Here is a 23,432-nt window from a genome sequence, read left to right as displayed (position 1 = left end):
TGGTACTTCTAAAAATCGGCCCATAGGAGTAGATTTTCGAAAGTAATGTGCCATGACTGAAAAGATGAATTCAAATAAAGAAAATTATTATTGTCAATCTTTAAGTTAAAAAGAATAAGACAGTTGATGGAAGTTGCAAAAAAGTGTAACAAAATAATTGTACTTGATCAAAATCTATAGGTTTATCATCCAACTTTTGTTGTGTATAATCTGTTGAATAATATGTTCTCAAGCAAAAAATATAAAGATGCAATGAGAAATTTTGTAGTTGACTATTTGTATTTCATATTGGGGTCATGTGTTTATGACACAAAGATACAAATTCAAAATAGAAAAACAAAAACAAAGCTTGGCCAAATTCAATCTGATTGGCTATCATTAACACCTTCATTAGAAATTTGATTGGCTATCATGGATTACAAAACTCAATCATTTAAAAGAATCATGTCAGCCCAAAAAGTCCCAAAAACTGAATTGGTAAATTCAATTAAAATCACATTTCTACTTAGAGTACATTGCTAATTTCATTAAAAAGTCCCCAAAACATTAACTTTAATAACAACTCTCTGCTGCAGCGCCAAAAGCGAGCAAAATCACAATAAATTACTGAAACGGAAAGATTGCATACCTTATAGAGAAGGATGTTCCTAACTATTAGATAGCAAAAAGCTATCAATGGAAACAAATTCACCTTGTATCTATGTTTAACATAATAGAATAAACCAACTTATAACTTCTTCAGAAACTGGGTACAAAAAAAAAAAACCAATAAATACAAGTTTAAATAACATATAGTCGGACAGGGCAACCAGGGGCAAGGTGAATACCTACAAAAAATTCAACATCAGCGTCAGCAAACAAGCCTAGCATGCAGGGGCAAAGTTGTCATTACTCCATAAAAACCTCGTATAGCCCTTATAGTTGTAAAGGAAATCTGAGGGTAAAATTGTAACATCCTCATAACACGACCCAAATTTTTTTTATTAATAATAAAAATTCATATACTGAGCAACATGTCACAAAACCATACGTCTAATATCTCAAATCATAATAAAATGTCGTGAAACAACTGTATCAAATCAAACTAAGAATCAACACAAACTCCCAAGACAAAGACTGAAGCTGTGGTGTGTGCGATGCCATCAACTCGAGCTCTTCCCTTTACCTATGGAAGTACCTGAAACCAAAACTGAAACTGTAAGCACAAAGCTTAGTGAGCTCTCCCAAACTACCACATACCATACAATAACATATAACACATACTGGGCCTTGCCCACTTCATCGGACCGAAGTCCGGAACTAACCAGGGCCTTGCCCTCAGCATCGGACCGAAGTCCGAAACTAACTGCATTGGACCGAAGTCTAGAACTGACTGCATCGGACCGAAGTCCGGAACTAACTGCATCGGACCGAAGTCCGGAAAATAACTGAGCATAACATAACATAGCGTAAACATATCAACTAGCAAGAACACATAAACTGCATACTACGTCGGGTCGTAGCCCGGAACACATAACACATAAACACCGTCTCAGCCACGAAGGCATCAAACATTCTAACTACTGCATTGGACCGAGGTCCGGAAACTACTACTAATTAAACGGGCCGGCATTGTGGCCTTAGACCCATTCCTACTGGAAGGAAACTCACCTCGTAGTCTAGCTGCTGAATGAACTGCTCTGGAATCTGTCTATTGCTGCTCCGGTTTCACCCCGACTACAATTTCCGTAAGTACACTCAATCAATCACTGATAACTACACTAAGGGTAAAATAACTATTTTACCCCTGGTCAAGGTCAACCTATTGGTCAAAGTCAACATACAGTTGACCTAACTCGTCGAGTCCTTACTCTCATTTCTCAATTCTGCTTACTACTACTCGTCGAGTTTGGCATAGACCCGACGAGTTCCTCTTCGATACTAACACTCACTCAATCTGCATCTGACTCACCAAGTTGTATGAACAACTCGTCGAGTCCTCTTTCAAAACATGAACACTCTGGCTGTGACTCGCCGAGTTATATGAACAACTCGTCGAGTCTGTTCTTGAGGTATGAAGATTGCCTTGGACTCGCCGAGTCAGGGCATTGACTCTCCGAGTCCCTCCATTAATGAGTATGGCTTCCGACTCACTGAGTCCACCTATGGCTCACTGTTCCTACTCAGGATACTCAAAAGGGGGAAAATCAGGGACTCGCGACCCGACTCGCCGAGTCTGAAGAACAACTCGCCAAGTCGGTTGCATGCAACTTCTATAAAATCGATTCTGCTCAAAACCACTGCATACAATTTATAGATCTGGGTTTCTAAGGTTTGTTTACCACGTAAAGTTTCCAACTTTACGTGTACACATGCATGAAAAGGGATTTAAAGGCTCAAAAGACACTTAGAAGATTAGATCTAGGGCTTTCATGCAAAATGGCTCCATAAAGGTGTTAGATCCACGGCTTAGGGACTGAAACATGGCTAAACCCGAAGGCCAATCACCCCAATGTGATCTCTCAACCATAAATAAGCTAAGGAATGGATTAAATGGTCTAAATGTGATTCAAAAATGGAGAATCAAACATAGAAACAGAGGGAATCTGATTTTTACCTTAATAACTCTGTAATAGATGCAAGATCTTGGATCTCCTTCTACTCCCTTGGATCTAGCTTCCTTCTTTTCTCCCAAAACTTCAAGATTCACACAATAAGTGTTCAAAATGCTCAAGGAAAGGTTAGGGTTTGCTAAATGATGCTCTCAGGGTGAAGGGGATGAGGTTGGGGCTCATAACATGGTATAAATAGGGTGCAAAACCCAAGAATTTGGGGTTTCATTCAGACCGATGGACTTGCTGAGTCCAGGATATGGACTCGCCGAGTCGCCAACTTGAAATCCCGTCTCTACTCAACGACTCGGGCTACTGACTCGTCGAGTTCCTCTTGAAACTTGAATAAATAATAATATTAAATAACATACCAGAAACGGGGCGTTACAAAAATGGTCATTATACCAAAAAAAAACTTTTTAAATTTAGTAGCAGCAAATAAGCAGAGCGATGTCATCCGGAATTTTGAAATAGCCTAATAATCTACCAGGAACAGTTATATGTGCGTTGATTTTCTCTTTGTAATTTCGGGCAATACATTTGAGAAGCTCCCAAGCAGTTGTCCTTTGTACTCTCCAAGATAGTGATTTGTGTTTGTCTTCACAAAATTAGCAAGATTCTTACCTGCACAAAGCCAAAGAATTCAAAATATATATACACCGGAAATATTTTGTTAACCCAACGATTAGAACTTACGTACAGGTATCTAGTATCTTGGACTCCGATCTTGTACCAATAGCAGTTATTTTGATATGATCGATATGACATTCACTTTGACTCGCTAGCGCTTACATCATAACTGCATGTTGCATCCCTATCCTGATCTCGAGATCAATTACGTGATTTTTTGTAGCTTTTGTCAAGTTTTTTATTATTGTATGAAACGAACTGAACTGGCAAACTTGCGATAAAGGAACTTTCTGGTGAAATGGAAAGATGCATGTATTTATGTTCATCAAGGCTTCTTGAAGATCAAACTGGATACTTTCAAGTCCATTACATGCGACGCTTCCCAATTCGCTGTTTATTTTCAATCGAATTACTTCAGAAAAATAGTAAACCAATCTTTCAACAGGGTTTCCTTCATTGAAACACATATTGCTGCGTAACCGATCAAAGGCATTTCATCGAACATGTGGTGAGCGAATCTGATAAGAAGAGCAAGTTTCGGTTTTTTTAGAAAGAAAGAAAAGAAGGCAGGTGGAATGCGAAGTAGGTAGAAAAAGAAAGCAACTGTGTGCTAAATCAGATACAGAAAGATGAAACACAAACCTTATTTTTCATTTTTAGCGATGTGGTTCCTTTTTTCCGAACTTCGATCATGGGTTTGAGGTTTCTTTCGTCTTTCCCACTATACGTCATCACTAAGTACATGCGCAACCACTGAAAATCGATTTTAGGGCTTTCCTATGCGATCGGGTGTGGCAGCCCTGCTCCGACGTCTTCTTCTCCCACTGATGTCGATATCAAATGGAATCGACTGCAGGTGGGTACACTATTGGAATTTCTAGAAAACGAAACAAAGATTTAATTTGATGGCATATAGACGGTGGGAGAAAGTTATGTAAGTATTGAAGCAGTGGATCGGCACATTTGGATCAAGACGATGGAAGGAGGAGGTGGAAGGAGGAGCGGTGGAAGCAGAAAGAAGAAGGGTATGAATAGCGTTGAAAGGGCCGTAGAAGAAAAAAGAACCATAGACGGTTCAATGGAATGAAACGGTGAACTGACACTAATCTCATTTTTATTAGATACACCGGCGGTGGAGAAGCACGTAAAAGAGGCAAGATGCACGTGTAATCCACTATCTGGTATAAAATAGATAATTATCAAAAAGCAAAAGGGAAATCTGCGAAAAAGTCCCAATATTTTAGGCCAGTTTACGATTTAGTCCCAAATTATATTTTGTTTACACAAAAGGACAGATTACCGGCTAAAACTTCGAATTAACCCTTCGTGGCCAGTTTCACAGATTTAGTCGGTATCTCATCTTTTTTCGTTAATTAATCCAAATTTTAGGGCTTTTTCATTAATTAATCAAAATTTTAGGGCTTTTTCATTATTTATTACCAATAAACCAAAATATTTGGACTTTTCTGAAGATTACCTTTAAACTAATATATATTATATGATCTAATTTAATATGTACTATTCCATGTCTTCTTTCTTATGCTCTTGTAGGCTCACCGTGTGTTTTTATCGGTGTCGTCAAACCTAACAACAAAAATCTCACTCACAAGCCTCGTTAACTCCATCGGTTTTCCAAAATTATCCATTCATAACTCTATGATCGTCTTTCAATCTCCAAATGAAGAACGGAGAAAATCCTTGTTGATTACGTGGATGTCCGTATTACATAACCATGACTTAAACCGTGGTTCCAACACTTGGATGTTCCTGTTACCTAACCATGACTTGAATCCTATTTCTAACCCATACACTATTCGCATTGTCCATAGTGTTGTTCACACCAAAATACGAATCCCACATGGTTTAACCACTGATACCTTGGCTCAAGTCTTACATGACCCTTGTTTCCTTACAATAGGGCTTGAAAACCATGAAGAATGAACCATTAAGCTTAAAAAACTCAACATAGGTAAAAAAAATCAACTCGCTATTATGTACTGAAAACCATGAAGAATGTTAACTCTAATTGTAAAAAAATGTCAACAAGCTATCCATCATAAACAATTAAAATATTAATTTGGTATACCTACGAGCTATGGTTCCAACACTCAGATGTTCCTATTACCTAACCATGACTCGAACCTTATTTCAAACCCATACACTAATGGCATTGTCCATAGTTTTGCTAACAACAAAATACGAATCCCACATGGTTTAACCACTGATACCTTGGCTCAAGTCTTACTTGACCCTTGTTTCCTTACAATAGGTGTAACATCCCGACTCCCATGTATAATATTTAATTAATTTATATTCTTGTTGTCTGATCAACTTGAGGAGTTGGAGGCCACAACTCGTCGAGTAGAGAGTGTTAATGGTCGCGTAATTTCTAGAGTCTACTCGACGAGTTGGAGGACCCCAACTCGATGAGTAGGAGCTGAGTGTGAAAACCCTAATTTTCAGGGTTTGTGTCTTATTTAAAGGACCTTAAGCCGTCATTTCCGCCTCCCTTATCATGTTAACACTCTGAGAGAAACCCTAATTGAGCTATATGCTTGTAGGAGAGAAAAAGGGGCTAATATTGCATATTGTAGTGCATTTTTTGGAAGAAGATTGAGGAGAAAAAGGCTTGGGACGAGAAGGAGATCTTGGATCCATCAATAAGATTGTGTTCCGATCTTTATCAAAAAGTTCATCATTTATTGGTTTTTGTCTTGCCAAAAACTAATGCATTCTGGAAGCCCCAAACACACTAAAATGTAATAATGACAATTGTTGTGATGTTACGTTTAAGTCATAATGACAATTGGTGTGATATTACAACAATTGTCATTATTACATTTTAGTCTATTTGGGGCTTCCAAAATGCTTTACTTTTTGACAAAAACAAAAAACCAATAAATGATGAACCATGTGGGATTCATCTTATGCTGGGGCTTCTATAGTGTTGTAAGGAAACAAGGGTCAAGTAAGACTTGAGCCAATGTATCAGTGGTTGAACATGTGAGATTCGTCTTCTATTGTTAACAACACTATGGACAACGCCATTAGTGTATGGGTTCAAGTCATGGTTAAGTAACAGGAACATCCAAGTGTTGGAACCACGGTTTAAGTCATGGTTAGGTAATACGGACATCCATGTAATCAACAAGGATTTTCTCCGTTCTTTATTTGGAGATTGAAAGTGATGGGTTTTGGCTATAAGAACATCCTATGTGCTCATACAAACCCTAATGCTTGGATCTAGGTTTCTCTATTGTACATGCAAGTTATCCAAGGCTATAAACCCTAATTCTAGCATACAAGTAATCATATTAACATAAGAATGGGTTTAAGTTATTACCTTGATTGTTATATAGCAATAACAATCCCAAATCCTCCTTGTATTGACTTTAGAAAGCTTAGAGTCACAAATGTCACTCCTCTAATGGTTCACAAACACCAAGAGCAAGAGGATGAAGAGGAGAGAGGATGGAGGCTGCCCAAAACGTGTTCTAACCCTAGAAGAGAAGTTCCCCACGTTTTTGAGCCTTAAGGGTTCTATATATAGTGAGGCTATTAGGGTTATCTAACAAGGAAACCCTAATTTGGATGCTTAAGCCCTAAGCAACCCATGGATCTCTTTCCTTAAGGCCTTGGACGATTTCTTATGGGTTTCCCCATAGAATTCGTCCACTCCTTAATATAAGACAATCCATGGCCCAATTGCAATTATCTTATAATTACAATTCCAGTCCCTTAAGTTTAATTAATCTCTTTTAGTCACAAAACTAATTACCAATTAATTCTTGACTAATATTAATTAAACAATATGATTTCTCCTTTAATATATTATTCTCATAATATATTAATAAATCATATTTAATCCTTTTTCTCCATAATTCATCCTATCAAGTTGCTTTGGTGAAGGCAACCCAAAAGGACCATGCACCATCGGGTCAAGTACATACCAAAATAGTTATGGACTTAGACACTAATCCAACAGTCTCCCACTTGGATAAGTCTAATAACTATTATGCGTATGACTTCGGATCCTGATCTGCAATCGTAGCTTTCCAAAGTCGCTGTCAACTCTGATCCTATCAGATACGCGTGTCCTTTAGATAAGGGATCATATATTCCTCCATTCTAGATATCGTATAAGACATGATTTCAAATCATTCTCTTTGTACTATTTCTCGACTTCCGATTTATGACGACTGACTAATTGAACAAATCAAATTAGCCCTAGCCCGGCCGAGCATTTACGTTTGTCATCATTAAATCATCGAGGGGCCCAAAGATATTGCTTTTATCCTACTTTGGATAAAAGGAACGGATAAACTTTGATTCAATGCTCGCTTGCACTCACTCACCGAATTACACACAATAATATGTTTTATAACACCAAGTTACTAGTGCGTTTACATATTATCAATATGCAACCGATTTGCAAGATACAACTCACACATCTCGGTTTCAAGGATATAAGATATTATCGTCTCACCAATCACTCGTGATACAATTCATGGAGTGATCCAAGTGAGCGTGGGTTTAATCCAATGCTCAAATCATATTCATAAGCACTCATGAACGTTGCAACAAACATTTGCTTATGTCTAATACTCTTTAGACAATCCACACACCAATTCATGACAGTCTTTATTCATACCTACTTCCAACATATGAACGACTGTGGCCCGTTTGAATAATTTGACTATTCTTAACCAATTAAATTATTCAGGAAGTCAAAACATGCAAAGTGAAACACAAATATAATACTAATCCCATATGGCCTCAAACCTTTGAGTATAAATAAAACACCTTTTATTTATCACCATATCGATTACTCATTATTTGTTGTTTCGGGTAATCAACTTCTTACTTGAATTACAACACTTGTCCCATGCTCCTAGCATGCACACAATGTTTACCTATGGTTCTTACTTTGTGAAATAGATCAAATTGAACACATTTCCAATCATTCTCATTTCACAACTCCTAATCCTTTTTCATAAGTGTAAGAATATCAAATTCTTGCCACTTATAGAATATGCTAGATTCTAACATTTTATGCAATGATCCTTTCGTAATATCACTGCACCCAAGTCACAAAGACTATTGCCAATGAATTACAAGGTCCTCTATCGGAGATTGTTACAATACAATTCCTTAGATATTATGTCTCTCACTCAAAGTACTTTCCTTTGAACATCCTTTTGCATAAAAGCTCCTAATCTAGACATATATTTTCAATATTCAATTCCCAATATGGACACGTTTCCATAGTTTCCATATGACAACTTATTCTTAATAGAATCTTATCTATTCATAATAATGTCGATATGGTCTATCCAATACTATACTTCTAACTACTCACAAGCGACCAATCATCGGCGAACTTTGGATTGTCCTTTGATAGTTGTTTAATTATCTTAATCAAAACCAATTCTTGTCCTTTTTCCCTCTAAATGCGCTAGACATTTGGAAAATTTTAGAATGGTCAAATATTATAGCATTTGCAATCAATCCTATACCTGAAGCGTATGGGACACGATGCATAATGTCTTACGCGAAGATTTGATACCTTATCAATCTTCTGCCATAATATTTTATGTGCTATGTTCTCAAAATTCGAACTATGAAGAGGAATGTCGTAATCATAATCGAAATTTGAGAACACATTATGTTTCCTTGACTAAATTTATTAACATTTCACAACCTAAACCTTTAAATTTGAAATGAAGCATAATATTGTCTCCTTTAATTATAGCAAACCAACTTTACAACCATTGCGACTTTGCAAAGTATAACTCTTGTTTTCTATAATTAATATTGCTAACTTGCAATACTTGCCTTAATAATCATGCAATCATAACATTTATGCTCCCACTATCATGATGATTATTATGAACATAACACTTATGCTCCCACTAGCTTTGACATTTATTCAGAAACCTGCTTAACTTCCAGAAAAACAATACTTATTGAATTTCTTAATTTCATGTTTCTAATACCCAATGCTTTGATAATCTTTTATCAAGGATTCTTAAATTTATACACCTTTGCCTTAGATAGTTCATATGTGTGTCTAAACAATTAAGACTAATTGCCAAACTTCACAATTCAAATCATGGAAAGGGATACCGTAACCATAATCGAATTCGAGAATGCATTTTTACAATCACTATCTTCTTAAAATCTTTCTTAGTGAAAGCATTTCCTCACAGTCATTTTCATGAAGGAGGGAATCTTCTGACACTTAGATTTTAATGGTGTATGTGTTCCTCTCCATATGAATTTGTCAAAACCAAAGTTTATGACAAATTCAAGCTCATATGGACCGAATCTTGATTTCTTGCCTTCTGGTAACACAGCTGCCCACCATGTCTTCCAAGTAGTTAAGCAGCTCACCTTTTCATATCAATGTACTTTTGATTGATCAAGGTCCTAGCCTTTTATGCATTCAAATGAGAACTCATAGGGCCCACATGCATAATTAACTCAAGTGGAACGGCACAGAAACAATACAGTGTCAAAACGATAGGTTGTAAACCTCAACTCGTGTGCTAGTGATGATCGATAAGGTATATTTTGATTTGTTCTTGAAACCTTTCAAGACCATTAAGACTCCCACCGACTCCTTGACATATAAGATTTTCTTGTCAATAAACATTTCTTGATAAACAAATATTCAAGAGTTAGTCTAGTTTTCATCAAAACACTTCATAAATTGGTCCTAGTTGGTCTTTGCCTTATCCAAGACATCACAACTTTCCACATTTTATGAATGTCATAAACCTTCTTAATACTTATCACTCAATTTCACAATCTTAACTTTAAGACTTGTTTTGGAACGAAGTATGATTGACTTCTTGATTTAACCATTTCTTCAATTCTTGAATCCTCTTCTTAGACATGCAATTGTATTAAGACTCTCTTAGAGGATCAATTGAGATATGGTTCTTAATCATTAAGACCTATCATAAAGCATAAAAGGTACTCTTCCTTCTTCTTCGAATGGAGAAACTTTTATCTTTCTGCCTACTTGATTCTTCTTATTCGTTCTGCTATTGATTTAAACCTTTTTAATCAATTCACAATTACACTTAATCGTATAAGTGTAATCATATTTACTAAACCTTTAGTAAACCATGACGAATTTCTTTGTTACTCTTATGGTGGACTTTAATCAACACACAACTTTGTGTACTTGATCTCCTAGTCCTTCACTTGACACTTTGTCAATGAATTAGTCTAATTTCCAAATATGAAATTTCTCATTCATCGAGCAACCAAGTCGCGTGATTCCAAGTTTCTGTCCAATTGAAACTTGGGCGATGAGAAACTCTCCCTATTTGGTAAATTCTCGACCTCTTTCCGTAATTTTAAGAATCATATCCACTCGTTGTAGAAATATGCAAACATCAATTTTCATAATGATTTCATTGCAAGGAAATAAACAAATAAATAAATAAGTCAAACCAAAAAAATTATTTTATTTATAAAAGCAGCGGAAAACATTTGTCCTTACAATGCAAAATTCATTGAAAACTATGTATTCAAAAAGAAAAATTCCTAACAACTCTATCATAACTATCTAAGCTCAAAATCTAATCTTCAAGTCCATGCGATCGAGATCCATTTCTTTGTGATTAGACTCATCTTGCTCTTTCCTCAAGCTTCCTTTCTTTTCACTGATCCTGCAAAACATTCAAATGCAATCTTATCACATCATGTATTAAGAATCAACGAATAGGAACTTAATGGAGTTAGATAGTGGATTTTACCTGAAGCACAACCATACTCTTTGACTCTCCCATCTTCTGGAATCTTCAGGCTCTTAGGGCAGACTTCTATCCAACGCCCTTTCTCTTGGTAGCAAACGCAGGTCGGTTCTCCTAGAACGTCCTCGGAAGCATGGTTGGTTGACTTTCCTAACAAATACGCTCCATTGCTTTGCCAAATCATTTCTGATTCAGCAGCAATGAGCATGTAAGTTAGGTCAATGAGGTTATCGTCATGATCCATCATATAATACTTTCTTTTGAACTCATTATATGATTCAAGAAGTGACTGCAAAACCCAGTTCACAGCCAACTCATCCGGGAATGACACACCCAACATTATCAACCTATCAATGTGTGATTTCATTCCTAGAATGTGGGCACACACGGGTTTACCATCTTCATGTTTCATTTCCAATAGGGCTTTAGTGATGTTGAACCTTTCAATTCTTCGATCTTGTGGGTTAGGGAGAATAATTGGAGGAGGTGGAGGAAGTGAAGCATGATCTCTTGTTCCTCGATCGAATCGTGGAATATCATCTTCATGTGGAAAGCTTGTTCCACGGGATTTGGGAAGACCATAGTTGTCGAAATTTGACATCTACAAAACGGGAGAAAACGAATTCAAGTTAGTTGATTAATTGAGTCCTTAGTAAATCACCCAAATGAGATACTAAGGCTAGGACCCAACACAATACGCTACAACCTAGAAAAGGGATGACGTAATCTAGTTGCAGAATATTTGAAGGTAAGTGAATGACGATTCACTAATTTCCACTATGAAAAACGAAAAAGAAATTTAGGTTTTAAATCTATGAAAACTCCTAGATCCTATGAGATTCATTGAACATTTCAATGACATGTTTAAATCTCGATATGCCCCTCTTGTTTGTGACTGGGATGCCGAGGATCACAAAGCGGGTGTGAATAACCATGCAAACTACATGGTGCCCCCACATGTTACAGTCACCTATTCGATGTGCCGGTAAACCACACACGCTCCACCGAACTATGACAAACATTGAGTCACCCTTTGCTACCTTTGCTTAGAACCATTTAGTGTGCCGGTAAACCACACACGCTCCACTAACGTCTTCGCAAGGGCACAAAGTGTAATTTCATGGAATTGCATCAATTCACTTTTGCCTAAGTAATTAAGATTGGGAATTTTATTAAAACATTTAGTTACTTTTATACTTCATTATACTTATAATGGAAGGTTTTGTCCCATCCTACCCGTTCGGCTAACGACCCTCCACTAGTCAAGAGTGCGGTGGGTAAGAGTGGATACCATTCAATCGCCATTTTATAGGCAATTTCCTTAAACACCCCTTATAGACCAGCTTCGTGAATGAGACCTACTAACGGTAAGACTGACTTTTACTCATATATATATATATATATATATATATATATATATATATATATATATATATATATATATATATATATATATATAATGTTAGACTTTTAATGTTATATATATAGTATAGGGTGTATTTTATACTTTTAAAATACTAGGTGGTCTAATTTAATAATTATACTTTTAATTTAATTAAATTGTATACCAAGACTTTATGGATTTACTAAATCTCTTTTAATTATACACCTTAATTAATTAATAAACCCATAATGGTGTGATTTGAACTTTTTCAAAACAATACTAGGGTTTTAGAATTTGACATTCCTAATTAAACTTTTAATCAACTTTTAAATTCCAAAACTTGAGGGCAAGTTTTGAAACATATCAAAACATTAGGTTTAGAATATACATCAAAATTAAACTATTAATCAAAATTTAAATTCCAAAACTTGAGGGCAAGTTTTGAACCATTTCAAAACATTAGGGTTTCAACTATTTAAATTTCAAAACTAAACTTTTGATTTCAAATTTAAACTATAAAACCTAAAGGGGAAAATATGAAGCTTTTCCTAACACAAGGATCAAATAATCTTAATTAACATTTAATCACATAATTATCCATATTTGATTTATTTAATGATTTCTTGCAAAACAATTTACCAATTTAATCAAAATAATTAATCAATTATCACATAAGAAAACAAATATTTTATTAATTGATAAATATCTTCAATTAGATCAAGAATATAGTCATATATATATCATAAAATCGGATTTATATTGATTTAATATGACAAAGTCAAGTATCTCAAAGATAAACAGCAAGAAATCCCGAAAATAGCTCCATCTGACGCTCGAACTCGCCGAGTACCCCTATGGACTCGCCGAGTAGGGGGCAACTCGCCGAGTCCACAGTGGGACTCGCCGAGTCCATAATGCAGAACCACAAAAATCGAATTTTTTAACATACAAGGCATCAATACAATAGAAACCAATCTAGGCTCTGATACCACTGATGGGTTTTGGCTATAAGAACATCCTATGTGCTCATACAAACCCTAATGCTTGGATCTAGGTTTCTCTATTGTACATGCAAGTTATCCAAGGCTATAAACCCTAATTCTAGCATACAAGTAATCATATTAACATAAGAATGGGTTTAAGTTATTACCTTGATTGTTATATAGCAATAACAATCCCAAATCCTCCTTGTATTGACTTTAGAAAGCTTAGAGTCACAAATGTCACTCATCTAATGGTTCACAAACACCAAGAGCAAGAGGATGAAGAGGAGAGAGGATGGAGGCTGCCCAAAACGTGTTCTAATCCTAGAAGAGAAGTTCCCCACGTTTTTGAGCCTTAAGGGTTCTATATATAGTGAGGCTATTAGGGTTATCTAACAAGGAAACCCTAATTTGGATGCTTAAGCCCTAAGCAACCCATGGATCTCTTTCCTTAAGGCCTTGGACGATTTCTTATGGGTTTCCCCATAGAATTCGTCCACTCCTTAATATAAGACAATCCATGGCCCAATTGCAATTATCTTATAATTACAATTCCAGTCCCTTAAGTTTAATTAATCTCTTTTAGTCACAAAACTAATTACCAATTAATTCTTGACTAATATTAATTAAACAATATGATTTCTCCTTTAATATATTATTCTCATAATATATTAATAAATCATATTTAATCCTTTTCTCTATAATTCATCCTATCAAGTTGCTTTGGTGAAGGCAACCCAAAAGGACCATGCACCGTCGGGTCAAGTACATACCAAAATAGTTATGGACTTAGACACTAATCCAACAGAATGATGATCATAGAGTTATGAATGGATAATTTTGGAAAATCAATGGAGTTAACAAGGCTTGTGAGTGAGATTTTTGTTGTTGGGTTTGACGACACCGATAAAAACACACGGTGAGCCTACAAGAGCATAAGAAAGAAGACATGGAATAGTACATATTAAATTAGATCATATAATATATATCAGTTTAAAGGTAATCTTCAGAAAAGTCCAAATATTTTGGTTTATTGGTAATAAATAATGAAAAAGCCCTAAAATTTTGATTAATTAATGAAAAAGCCCCAAAATTTGGATTAATTAACGAAAAAAGATGATATACCGGCTAAATCTGTGAAACCGGCCACGAAGGGTTAATCCGAAGTTTTAGCCGGTAATCTGTCATTTTTTGTAAACAAAATTTAATTTGGGACTAAATCGTAAACTGACCTAAAATATTGGGACTTTTTCGCATATTTCCCAAAGCAAAATAAAAAAAAAAAAAAAAAAAATCAACCAATATGAAGCAAGTCCCGTTCATCAAGTACTTTTAAATTAGTATGTATATAAATGGGACTAAATCGTAAACTGGCCTAAAATATTAGGATTTTTTCGCATATTTTCCAAAGCAAAATAAAAAAAAAAAATCAACCAATAGGAAGCAAGTCCTGTTCATCAAGGACTTTTAAATTAGTATGTATATAAATATGTTACTAAACTTTTTTGAGGTTCTTATTCCATAATTGAGGTAACCGGGTAAATTTGTGGACGACATGATATTTCATATGACAAAATTTATTTATTTAATTATATTTTGCGCTAACATTGCGTCCACTATAACGTTTTATATAATACATTTTTCAGTTAAATTTTTTAACAATGTAATACGAACAAAATAAAAATTAGTGTTCTATTAAATACAAATAAAAATTAATTAACTGAAAAAAGCAAATTACAAATTATTAATTGTCATGACTCATGACATTAACATTAATAAACAATGGGCCACACACTCTACAATATAGTATTGGGTTTTGCAATGTATGGCCCAACGTACTTTTGTTGCATATTCCTATTAGTTTATTGGGCAACGGCCGTTGGTCATCACAAGTCACAAACCATTCGCCAATTATTATTGATATTTTATCCGTCGTTGAAACTTGAAGGGCTTGAAGTGTCATCAAGTAAAACTACAAGGGCCAAAAGTTCAATTAAGAGCCAGATACATTGTTTTTCCAAGAAGGTTTGATCGCTCATTTTTATTTCATAGGCGGCGATTCCTTCAAGCTTCAAATCGGTGGACTGTCTTCGATTCTGCAGCCTCACGGTTCTTCTAATCACGGTTCGTCAAACGATTCAGTCCCGGGTTACATTTGTTAGTGTTTCACTTCTTTTTTCCTTTTCTCTCATTCGCTTTCCGCCCTCTTTTAGTATGATGCGTCAATTTGATTGCTTATCAAGTTTCTGGTTTTCGATATCTTTATCTTTGTATGTGTGTATCCATGAATATGTAATTACGAATTTGGAAATACGGAGCTGATTCTTTGTGTTTTATGGCACCATTTCATATGCATTCCAGGTGTTCGATGTAATGCCTCGTTTGTTTCCAAATCGATTTTGGTCAGTTTTTAAAATATGGAACACCCAGAAATATACCTGGAAAAAAACAGTTTAAATGAATGGTTGTGTGCAAAATATGAATTTCTAAACTTTTACACAAAACTGTGAACTTATTATTATCTCACCAATGATTACTTCCAATTATCTTGAAATGTTGATAATATCTGAAGCCTGCCCCTCTTTTTCCAGGTGTAAGAAGGTCTAAACAAGTGTCATATCTATGAGTCTTCTTTCCTACTGAAAACAACCAAAACCATGAAATCTTTAGCACTTCTTAGGTCAATTCGCATGCGCCTTATAGGGCCTTTACAAATCCGTTCTTTTCAACCCGATTTTATCCCTGCAGACCCTAAATCCAAACCCAAAAGGTACAAACTACCTGCATCATATGACCCATATGGCCCTAGACCTCCACCTTCTGACAAAATCATCCAACTTGCTGAAAAAATTGCAGCCCTACCCCCTGAAGAGCGTATGCAAATAGGTCCTACACTTAGAGAGAGACTAAGGCATCCTAAAATGCAGTCGATTTCAGTTGAAGGGGTGGATTTGGGTGCCCGAGGTGGGGCAGGAGGTGGGGCAGGTAAGGTTGAAGAGAAAGTTGAGAAAACAGCATTTGATATAAAGTTGGAGAAATTTGATGCAGCTTCTAAAATTAAGGTGATTAAAGAGGTTCGTGCTTTTACAAGTCTTGGATTGAAAGAAGCTAAAGATATGGTTGAAAAAGTTCCTGTTGTGATTAAACAAGGTGTTACTAAAGAAGAGGCGAATGAGATCATAGAGAAGATTAAAGCTGTTGGAGGTGTTGCTGTTATGGAGTGATGTTTCTTTTACTTTAGGGTTTCTTGATTGTAGGAAGATTTTTGAGTGAAGTACTTTGATCAAAAGATTGTTTGCTAGATTTGGTTTTGGTTAAAAAGTTGGATGTAGGATTTACATGAAAACAAGATTTGTCCTTTAATAATATTTGTAACTTTTACCCTTTTCTTATCTTCTGGATTTATGAACTATGCAATATGTCATGTGTAAAAGTTCCTAAGTTCTTGATTAATTTCTTCTAATATTTGTTCTTAATGTCATATGTTTTGCACATGTTCACATTTAGGGCTTTTCATGTTTTCTAACACTGGTTTTACTTTTGCACTTATGTATGAAGTAATTATTATGGTAAATATCAGTTTTCAGTGCTTGAGAGAAACAAATAATGATTTTGACTTTTAATTATCTAGTATTTGAATTAATTCCATCATATTTTATTAAATCTTAAACTTTTGTTTTTATAATAATGGAACTTGTATAAAAGAATAGAAGTTTTTATACAATTTGGGTCCTACAGTTTGGGTATTTATTTGAATAAATTCAATCATATGAAAAGTCAAATAAGATTCTATTTCATGCATGCAACAAAACGGACTAAAATCAATGTTTTAAAAACCAGATTTTAATTGAACTGGTCTGAAGATCTATTCCCGATTTAATCAGTTCGACCATCAGTCTATATCTGATAGTGGTGTGCGTCAGTCTTCGAGTTGTGTACACTTCAGATAACCTGGTCGATCGACATATTCAATTTGCTCTGGAAATTGATTGTTTTTTTAATGGGCTAAGTGAAATCTAACTATCTAAGTCCAATAAACCAGTTCAAATAGTTTTTTACCCACTGGTTCAACCTGGTTTTTAAAGAAACCATCTGGGTCGATCCAGTTTAGAAATTGGTATAACACCGGTTGTCGTTGAATCACTCAAACTGTCACCAATGAAAATACCTTCTTATATGTGAATTTGGATTGTTTTGTCCCATAATTAGGTTTTATCTGAATGGTATTTGTGTCTTTCTTTTTTACATATATTATGTACTTTACAAATTTTTGTAATCATTTTAATTGTAGGTTGGAGAACTTGTATTCTTGAACTATTTGGTAATTTATTAATATAATTAATTAAACTTTGTTACGTGATGTTCAACCCACCAAGAGGTGCTTCAACACTTCTCTATATCATATAAAAAAAATTATTTAGATATGATTCATCATGTTTATATATATTCAGTTCCAAAAATTAACACTCAAAGGCACACCAAGAATTCCTAGAAACAAAAACCATTTTCAGAACCAATAAGAGTCTTATAAATTCACGATGAACCAACCACTACTATCCAAAACATAATCTTTCAAAACACTCTCTCTATCATCCTCTCTCAATGCAATCCAAAATTAAAAAAAAAAAAGGAGGTTATTGGTTAAATTACAAAGAGAGCATTCATTCCAAAAACCCTAATCAAATTCAAAGCCACCAATCATAGAGAAGAGGAAGAACACCCATCCATCCCACTCACTTTAATTTTATTCATCAACCCTCTAATCTCACTCTCAAGTTTCCCTCTCATCTCAGGCGACAACCCACCCCCAGCTTTTTCCAACATTACCCTCATCATTTCAAGATTCTTTCTTATAACCCCAAGATCATTACCATTATTACCCTCTTGTTGAACATGAACAGGTTTTTTAATCCCTAAAGGAATCGCGGGTTTAACACTATACAAATGCTGAACCCTATAACTTACAAGGGACTCCCCAAATGGTCTTTCCTTTTCCAATTTTTGAACTGCCTCTCCAACAATCAACGGGTTCACAAACACAACTTGACCCGTCAGATCTTGACCCATGACCCGCGTCTCAGACCCGTTCAACCCGTATTTACAAAACACCAAATTCAAATCTTGTTGGGAGGGTAACGGGTGATGTGGCGAGAATTTTAACAAAAGAGCTGTACCCGAAGAAGCTTCATTCCCATAACTTAAATCCATTGAAGGCAACCGAATTTCTTCCATTTTTTTAGTTTTGGTTTCATTTGCATATCCGTTTAAATCCGGGATCATGTATGGACCGATGACACCTGGCGTATCGAATTTCCCTTCTTGCCCCCCTTGTGATAACACAGGGCTCTTAATAGGAGTCTTGAATTCGATAGGGTCGGTGTTATTGAGATGCTGAATTCGGTAATTAACAAGGGCAGGTCCGAAAGGTTGGTCATTTTGTAATCCCCAAAATGCCCCTCCAGCACTAGAAGAATCAGAAAACACAACTTGACCACTTAGATTTTCAGTGGATATGAACGTTTCGGATTCGTTTAATTCCCCGTATTTAGAAAATACCAAATTTAAAACTTGGGTGGAGGGTAAAGGGTAGTTTGATGAAAATTTTAAGAGGAAAGCAGTACCTGTGACTTGTGTGTTTTCTTGATTCACTTTGTTGTAACTTAAATCTATACATGGGACTCCGGTTTCTTCTTTTTTCTTTCCTCTTTTACCCTTTTTCTTCTCACCACCATTTTTGGTCAGATCTGGTGTCACAATCAAACCATCGTTCGCTTGAAACTCCACATGTTTCCTCTTTCGCCCTCTCTTTTTTGGCTCATGGTTAACCTTACTCACCTGTGGTTGACCATGGTTAATTAACCATGGTTGAGTTGACCCAAATCCATACATGGCTTGGTTTGATTCTTCCATTGAAGGAAACACATATGGATTCATGTTCATGTTCGTATTCATGTTCATGTTCATGTGTCCATTCACATTGGGCAAGGGAGTGGGATTACTATTCCAGGCTTGGATAGGGGTATTGTTGTCCATATTGTTCAAACTCCTTTTGGGTAAGAGTTTACGAAGGGGTGGTTTGGTCATTTGTGGATCTTTAAAATTATAGATGGTATTATTTTGAACTCCTTGATTTGCCATTGATTGAGGTACAAGAACAGGATTAGCATTCTGGAAATCTAGAATCAGTGAACCGGATTGTTTCTTCTTCTTTCTCACTTTCTTGGGTTTCTCTGATTCCGGAGTTTTTATTCCGGTGGTGATTCCATTTGTGGAATCACTGAATACCCATTTCCTAAATCCAGCTACAAAACGTTTAACAGAATCAAATTTGTCACTTTCACTTGGAAAACCACAATCTTGAGCTGCAGATTGAAGCACAGAGAGCACATCAGATGGACATATATTTACTGGTAATGGATCTTCCTTCATGACAAGCTTTTTGGTATACTTCTTTCTTGGCTTCTTCTTCGATGGCAATTCATTAGTTTTATTCAATTCCATTCCTCCATTATCATCTTCCTTCAATTCTTCCTTTCTTTGTTCTCCCGGATATGACAAAAACCTACTCTTCCTTCTTTCTCTTGTTTCATATCCTTTTTCGGATTTTCCACCACTACCCTCCGTATCATCCTCCATTATTAAAAATCCATTTTCGTCCTCGGTTTTTATTTTTGATGGACTCCAAGAAGGCTTAAGTTGATGAACTGGGATTTGGCAATGCCCTAATGAATGATTAAAAGCAGACAAGAAATTCATATTGATGGAAAAATCAACCTTATTAGGCATACAAACATTTCTTGAAAGATCTTCTATATATTCAAGAAACTTTACAGGCTCAAATCGAGTCAATGAAAGATCATCAACATTACCCCTTCTTTTCATCACCACATTAGAGAAACAAGAACAAGTGAACTCTGTCTTTACACGTTGACCAACCTCAGCTAGAGCCTTATCCATGGCACCAAAGAAGTTTTTGGAGTTTCTTTGGTTTGAAAACCGTTGAAAGTGCTCAATGAATGGCTTGAGTTCATTAGGTCGACACCAAATGTAATTTCCATTGCCAAAACATCTTATCAGAAGTCCATTCTCCCTTACCTGTACACTAGAAGCTTCACAAACAATTCCAGGCCACCATGATTGTTTCTTGATCATTGCCCACACTAAATCACCCACACTGACCCCACATTGTTTGTAAGCAGCAGTAACCTCACCTTGATTTCTCTTTGATGATCGATGTTCTTCCAAATGATGTGAAATATCGCCAGTTAATTCCACAAAAAGGGAAATACCTTTCATAGGAACATCTGCATGGCTACTTAAATCAACCCCGCTACCATTTTCTGCAACTGATGTTGACACAGGTTCATCACGATTCTCTTCCCCAATATCAAACGACTTAGCCGTTTCCTCCATTAGATTCACATTTCCATCTTGTTTAGATGACACTAAACCCTCGATTAGGGTTTCTGAGGTGTTAAAGGTTTCCATATAAATAACATTCAACAAAGTCAATTAGTCAAACCCTCCCTGTCACAATTTTCTGTTTCACAAACAGCATCGACTTCACAAACTGTCAAAAAAATCGCATATAAATACAATTAGCCTTTCGCAATCAATAATCAACAAAGGAACCAATTCCAAATTTGAGCCCTAATCATATAAAACTAAAAAAAGGTTCGACCTTTGACGTAGTAACAAACTAGAAACATCGAAGGAACAAGGAAAGTATGTTACTGGGGTAGAAAAAAGAAACTAAAAGATACCGACACATAGAAGGATTAGAAGAAAAACAGCAAGTACCTGAAAATTAATTACATTTGTGAAGAGATGGAAGATGAAGGGAAGACGAAGAAGAAGATGAAGAAGAAGAAGAAGAAGAAAAATTAGGGCTCATTTGGTTGGTTTTGATCGGGGAATGATGCGAAGAGAAAGATTCGGTTATGTTGTTGTTGTTGTTATTGAAAATGGAGGAGCGGAGAGTTTGAGTTAGTAAGTGGATCTGTATACCTGACGAAGTACCTCTCTCTGCATACATACATGTGACATGTAACATCATACATCATCATAGTTTAAGACTTAGGAGTTCACCCGAGTTCAACAAGGAGGGAAAAGAATAAAAATGGACAAAAAAAAATATTAAATTAATTCCTATCTCTACAAATATTTCAGCTCATTAGGATCATTATACCAACATTTAATTTAATTTTATTTGATATATTTTTAATATACTTTTAATGAGATAGCTAAAAGGATACGGTGTGGGCATATCTTGTGCTCGTTGTGGCTGAGGTGGATGTCATAAACGGCGTTGCATCTCGTTGTACACAACCCCCTTATCCCGTTGTTTCTCGTCGAGGGGGCATCTAGTTGTCATTACAACCTACACCAATGAGTAAAAATCTGAACGTTACCCTTCTTTTCTAGTTGCTGTCAACAGTCAAAACAATTAAAAAAAATTACCTTTTATATAAATACTACCTCAATTTAACCAAAATTTTCACATCTTTCACTCATTTCTTTCTATATTTTATAAACTCTCTCAACCAAAAAAAAGATCAAAACCCAACACCCCTCAATCATTAAACTCAAACACACAACCAAACCAAATTTCGCCTATCGAATTTGCGGGTTATGAAAGTTATTTCAACTTTTTATCATCTCAAGCATCACCACAAATCTCGTACCAAGGAGTCGCTTTTAATCCCGCTTCGCCACCTATACGATTTCCTAGCTCACCGTACGTTCAAAAAAACCTTTTTGGGCAAAACCCAAATTTACAACAAAATCTTTTTATGACTTTCGCTTCAATGCCAACAACACAACCACCACCTCCAACACAACAAACGGTTGAAGGAAAAAGGAAAGAAAAAACGATCCCAGTTGAACCGGAAAGTGGGGAAGTTCCACAATGGTGGACGCCAGAGGAGGAGTAGGCGTTGACGGCGGCATGGTGTACTACTTCAAAAGACGACAATTAGGGGAACGGTATGAAGAAATGTGCTTATTAGGGGGGGGGGGGGGGGGGGGGGGGGGGCTCGAAAGTTTTCACGCTTTGATGAAGAAACAACCATATCGCAACAACGACATGCTAAGTAGCAAATGGAGTATGATAACTAAGCGGTGCACAAAATTCAACGACATTTACAACCGGATTTAAGCGCAGCAACAAAGCGGAACAAACGACTTCGATTTGTTCAAATCTGCAAAAGAACAATATCGGGTCGAAATGAGGCATGTATTCGAGTTTGAGAAATGTTGGGAGTTATTGCGACCAGATCCAAGGTGGACTCAAAATCCTCCATCATCGAAGCTTCATTCCAAAAGTTCGCGAAAATCGATCTCATTTGACGTGTCGTACGCACACACTCACATCGACCTAAATGCTGACACCGATGACATCCCGGATGATATCAAGGAGATCTCACCGCCACGATGATCGGTCGGGAGTGACAAATCGAGGCGAGCTGCAAGGCATGTAGAGGAGGTTGAGGGGAGAGCGAAAGATGCAGCGGATATCAAAGCGTAATTCGATGAGCACAATAAGATACAAAGACATAAAAATGAGTTGAAAGAACGACACTTGGACTTCCTTGAAAGGAATGCGCAGGAGATGCAGGAGCAAAAAGAAGGGGGAACTAATGATAAACCAGTTGTCGATTCTTCGGACTAGCGACGAGGGTTTGGGGCCGGAAGATCTAGCGGTTCTACAAGCGATGAATGATCAAATTAGGCATAAATATTTGCGTAAGGATAGTAGTATTGTTGTGTGGTTTTAGGAGTAATTTGAATGATATTTTAGTTATGATTTTTTGTTTAAAATTATCTTATTTTTTAATTGTAATCGTAATTTTAGATTTTAAATATTATGCCTTTTTTTGTTTTTAAAATTTTATGTTTTATAAAAATATATTCATTTTAGTGATTAAAAAAACATAAAAAGGAAAAAAAAAAAAAAAAAAAAAGGAAAAAGAAAAAAAAAACAAATTCGAAAAAAAAAATCAATAATAAAACATGTTTATTCTCAAAAAGTTGGTGTTATAACAAGCAAATAATTTCCCCACTTGGTGTTATAACACCA

The 23,432-nt window shown here is 35.9% G+C and overlaps 2 protein-coding genes across 4 annotated transcripts; one reads left to right on the top strand and one right to left on the bottom strand.

Moving 5' to 3' along the window:
- The first annotated feature begins 15,322 nt into the window (after positions 1-15,322).
- LOC111900694 (uncharacterized) lies at positions 15,323-16,766 on the top strand. 2 transcript variants are annotated; one of them, XM_023896572.3, is made up of 2 exons: positions 15,323-15,478; positions 15,946-16,766. In XM_023896572.3, the coding sequence occupies exon 2, from the start codon at positions 16,012-16,014 to the stop codon at positions 16,576-16,578; it is 567 nt and encodes a 188-aa protein (XP_023752340.1). In that variant the 5' UTR covers positions 15,323-15,478; positions 15,946-16,011; the 3' UTR covers positions 16,579-16,766. The 2 variants fall into 2 exon arrangements, with proteins under 2 accessions (XP_023752340.1, XP_023752341.1); XM_023896573.3 differs by having other exon boundaries at positions 15,357-15,511.
- A 1,073-nt stretch (positions 16,767-17,839) lies between these two features.
- On the bottom strand, positions 17,840-21,442 carry LOC111900693 (serine/threonine-protein kinase ATM). 2 transcript variants are annotated; one of them, XM_052764151.1, is made up of 2 exons: positions 21,362-21,442; positions 17,840-20,924 (listed from the first exon to the last, which is right to left on the bottom strand). In XM_052764151.1, exon 2 carries the CDS (start codon positions 20,840-20,842, stop codon positions 18,053-18,055), a length of 2,790 nt encoding a protein of 929 aa, XP_052620111.1. In that variant the 5' UTR covers positions 20,843-20,924; positions 21,362-21,442; the 3' UTR covers positions 17,840-18,052. The 2 variants fall into 2 exon arrangements, with proteins under 2 accessions (XP_052620111.1, XP_023752339.1); XM_023896571.3 differs by lacking the exon at positions 21,362-21,442 and adding an exon at positions 21,155-21,354.
- Between the last annotated feature and the right edge of the window lie 1,990 nt (positions 21,443-23,432).

This window comes from Lactuca sativa, chromosome 5 (assembly GCF_002870075.4).
Source record: "Lactuca sativa cultivar Salinas chromosome 5, Lsat_Salinas_v11, whole genome shotgun sequence".
Lineage (NCBI taxonomy): Eukaryota > Viridiplantae > Streptophyta > Magnoliopsida > Asterales > Asteraceae > Lactuca > Lactuca sativa.
Note: the sequence above shows the minus strand (reverse complement) of the source record. Positions and strands in the feature narration are given on the sequence as shown.

Coding starts and splice junctions, on each gene's coding strand:
- LOC111900693 (XM_052764151.1), bottom strand. CDS start 20,842: ATGGAAACCTTTAACACCTCAGAAACCCTAATCGAGGGTTTAGTGTCA.
- LOC111900694 (XM_023896572.3), top strand. CDS start 16,012: ATGAAATCTTTAGCACTTCTTAGGTCAATTCGCATGCGCCTTATAGGG.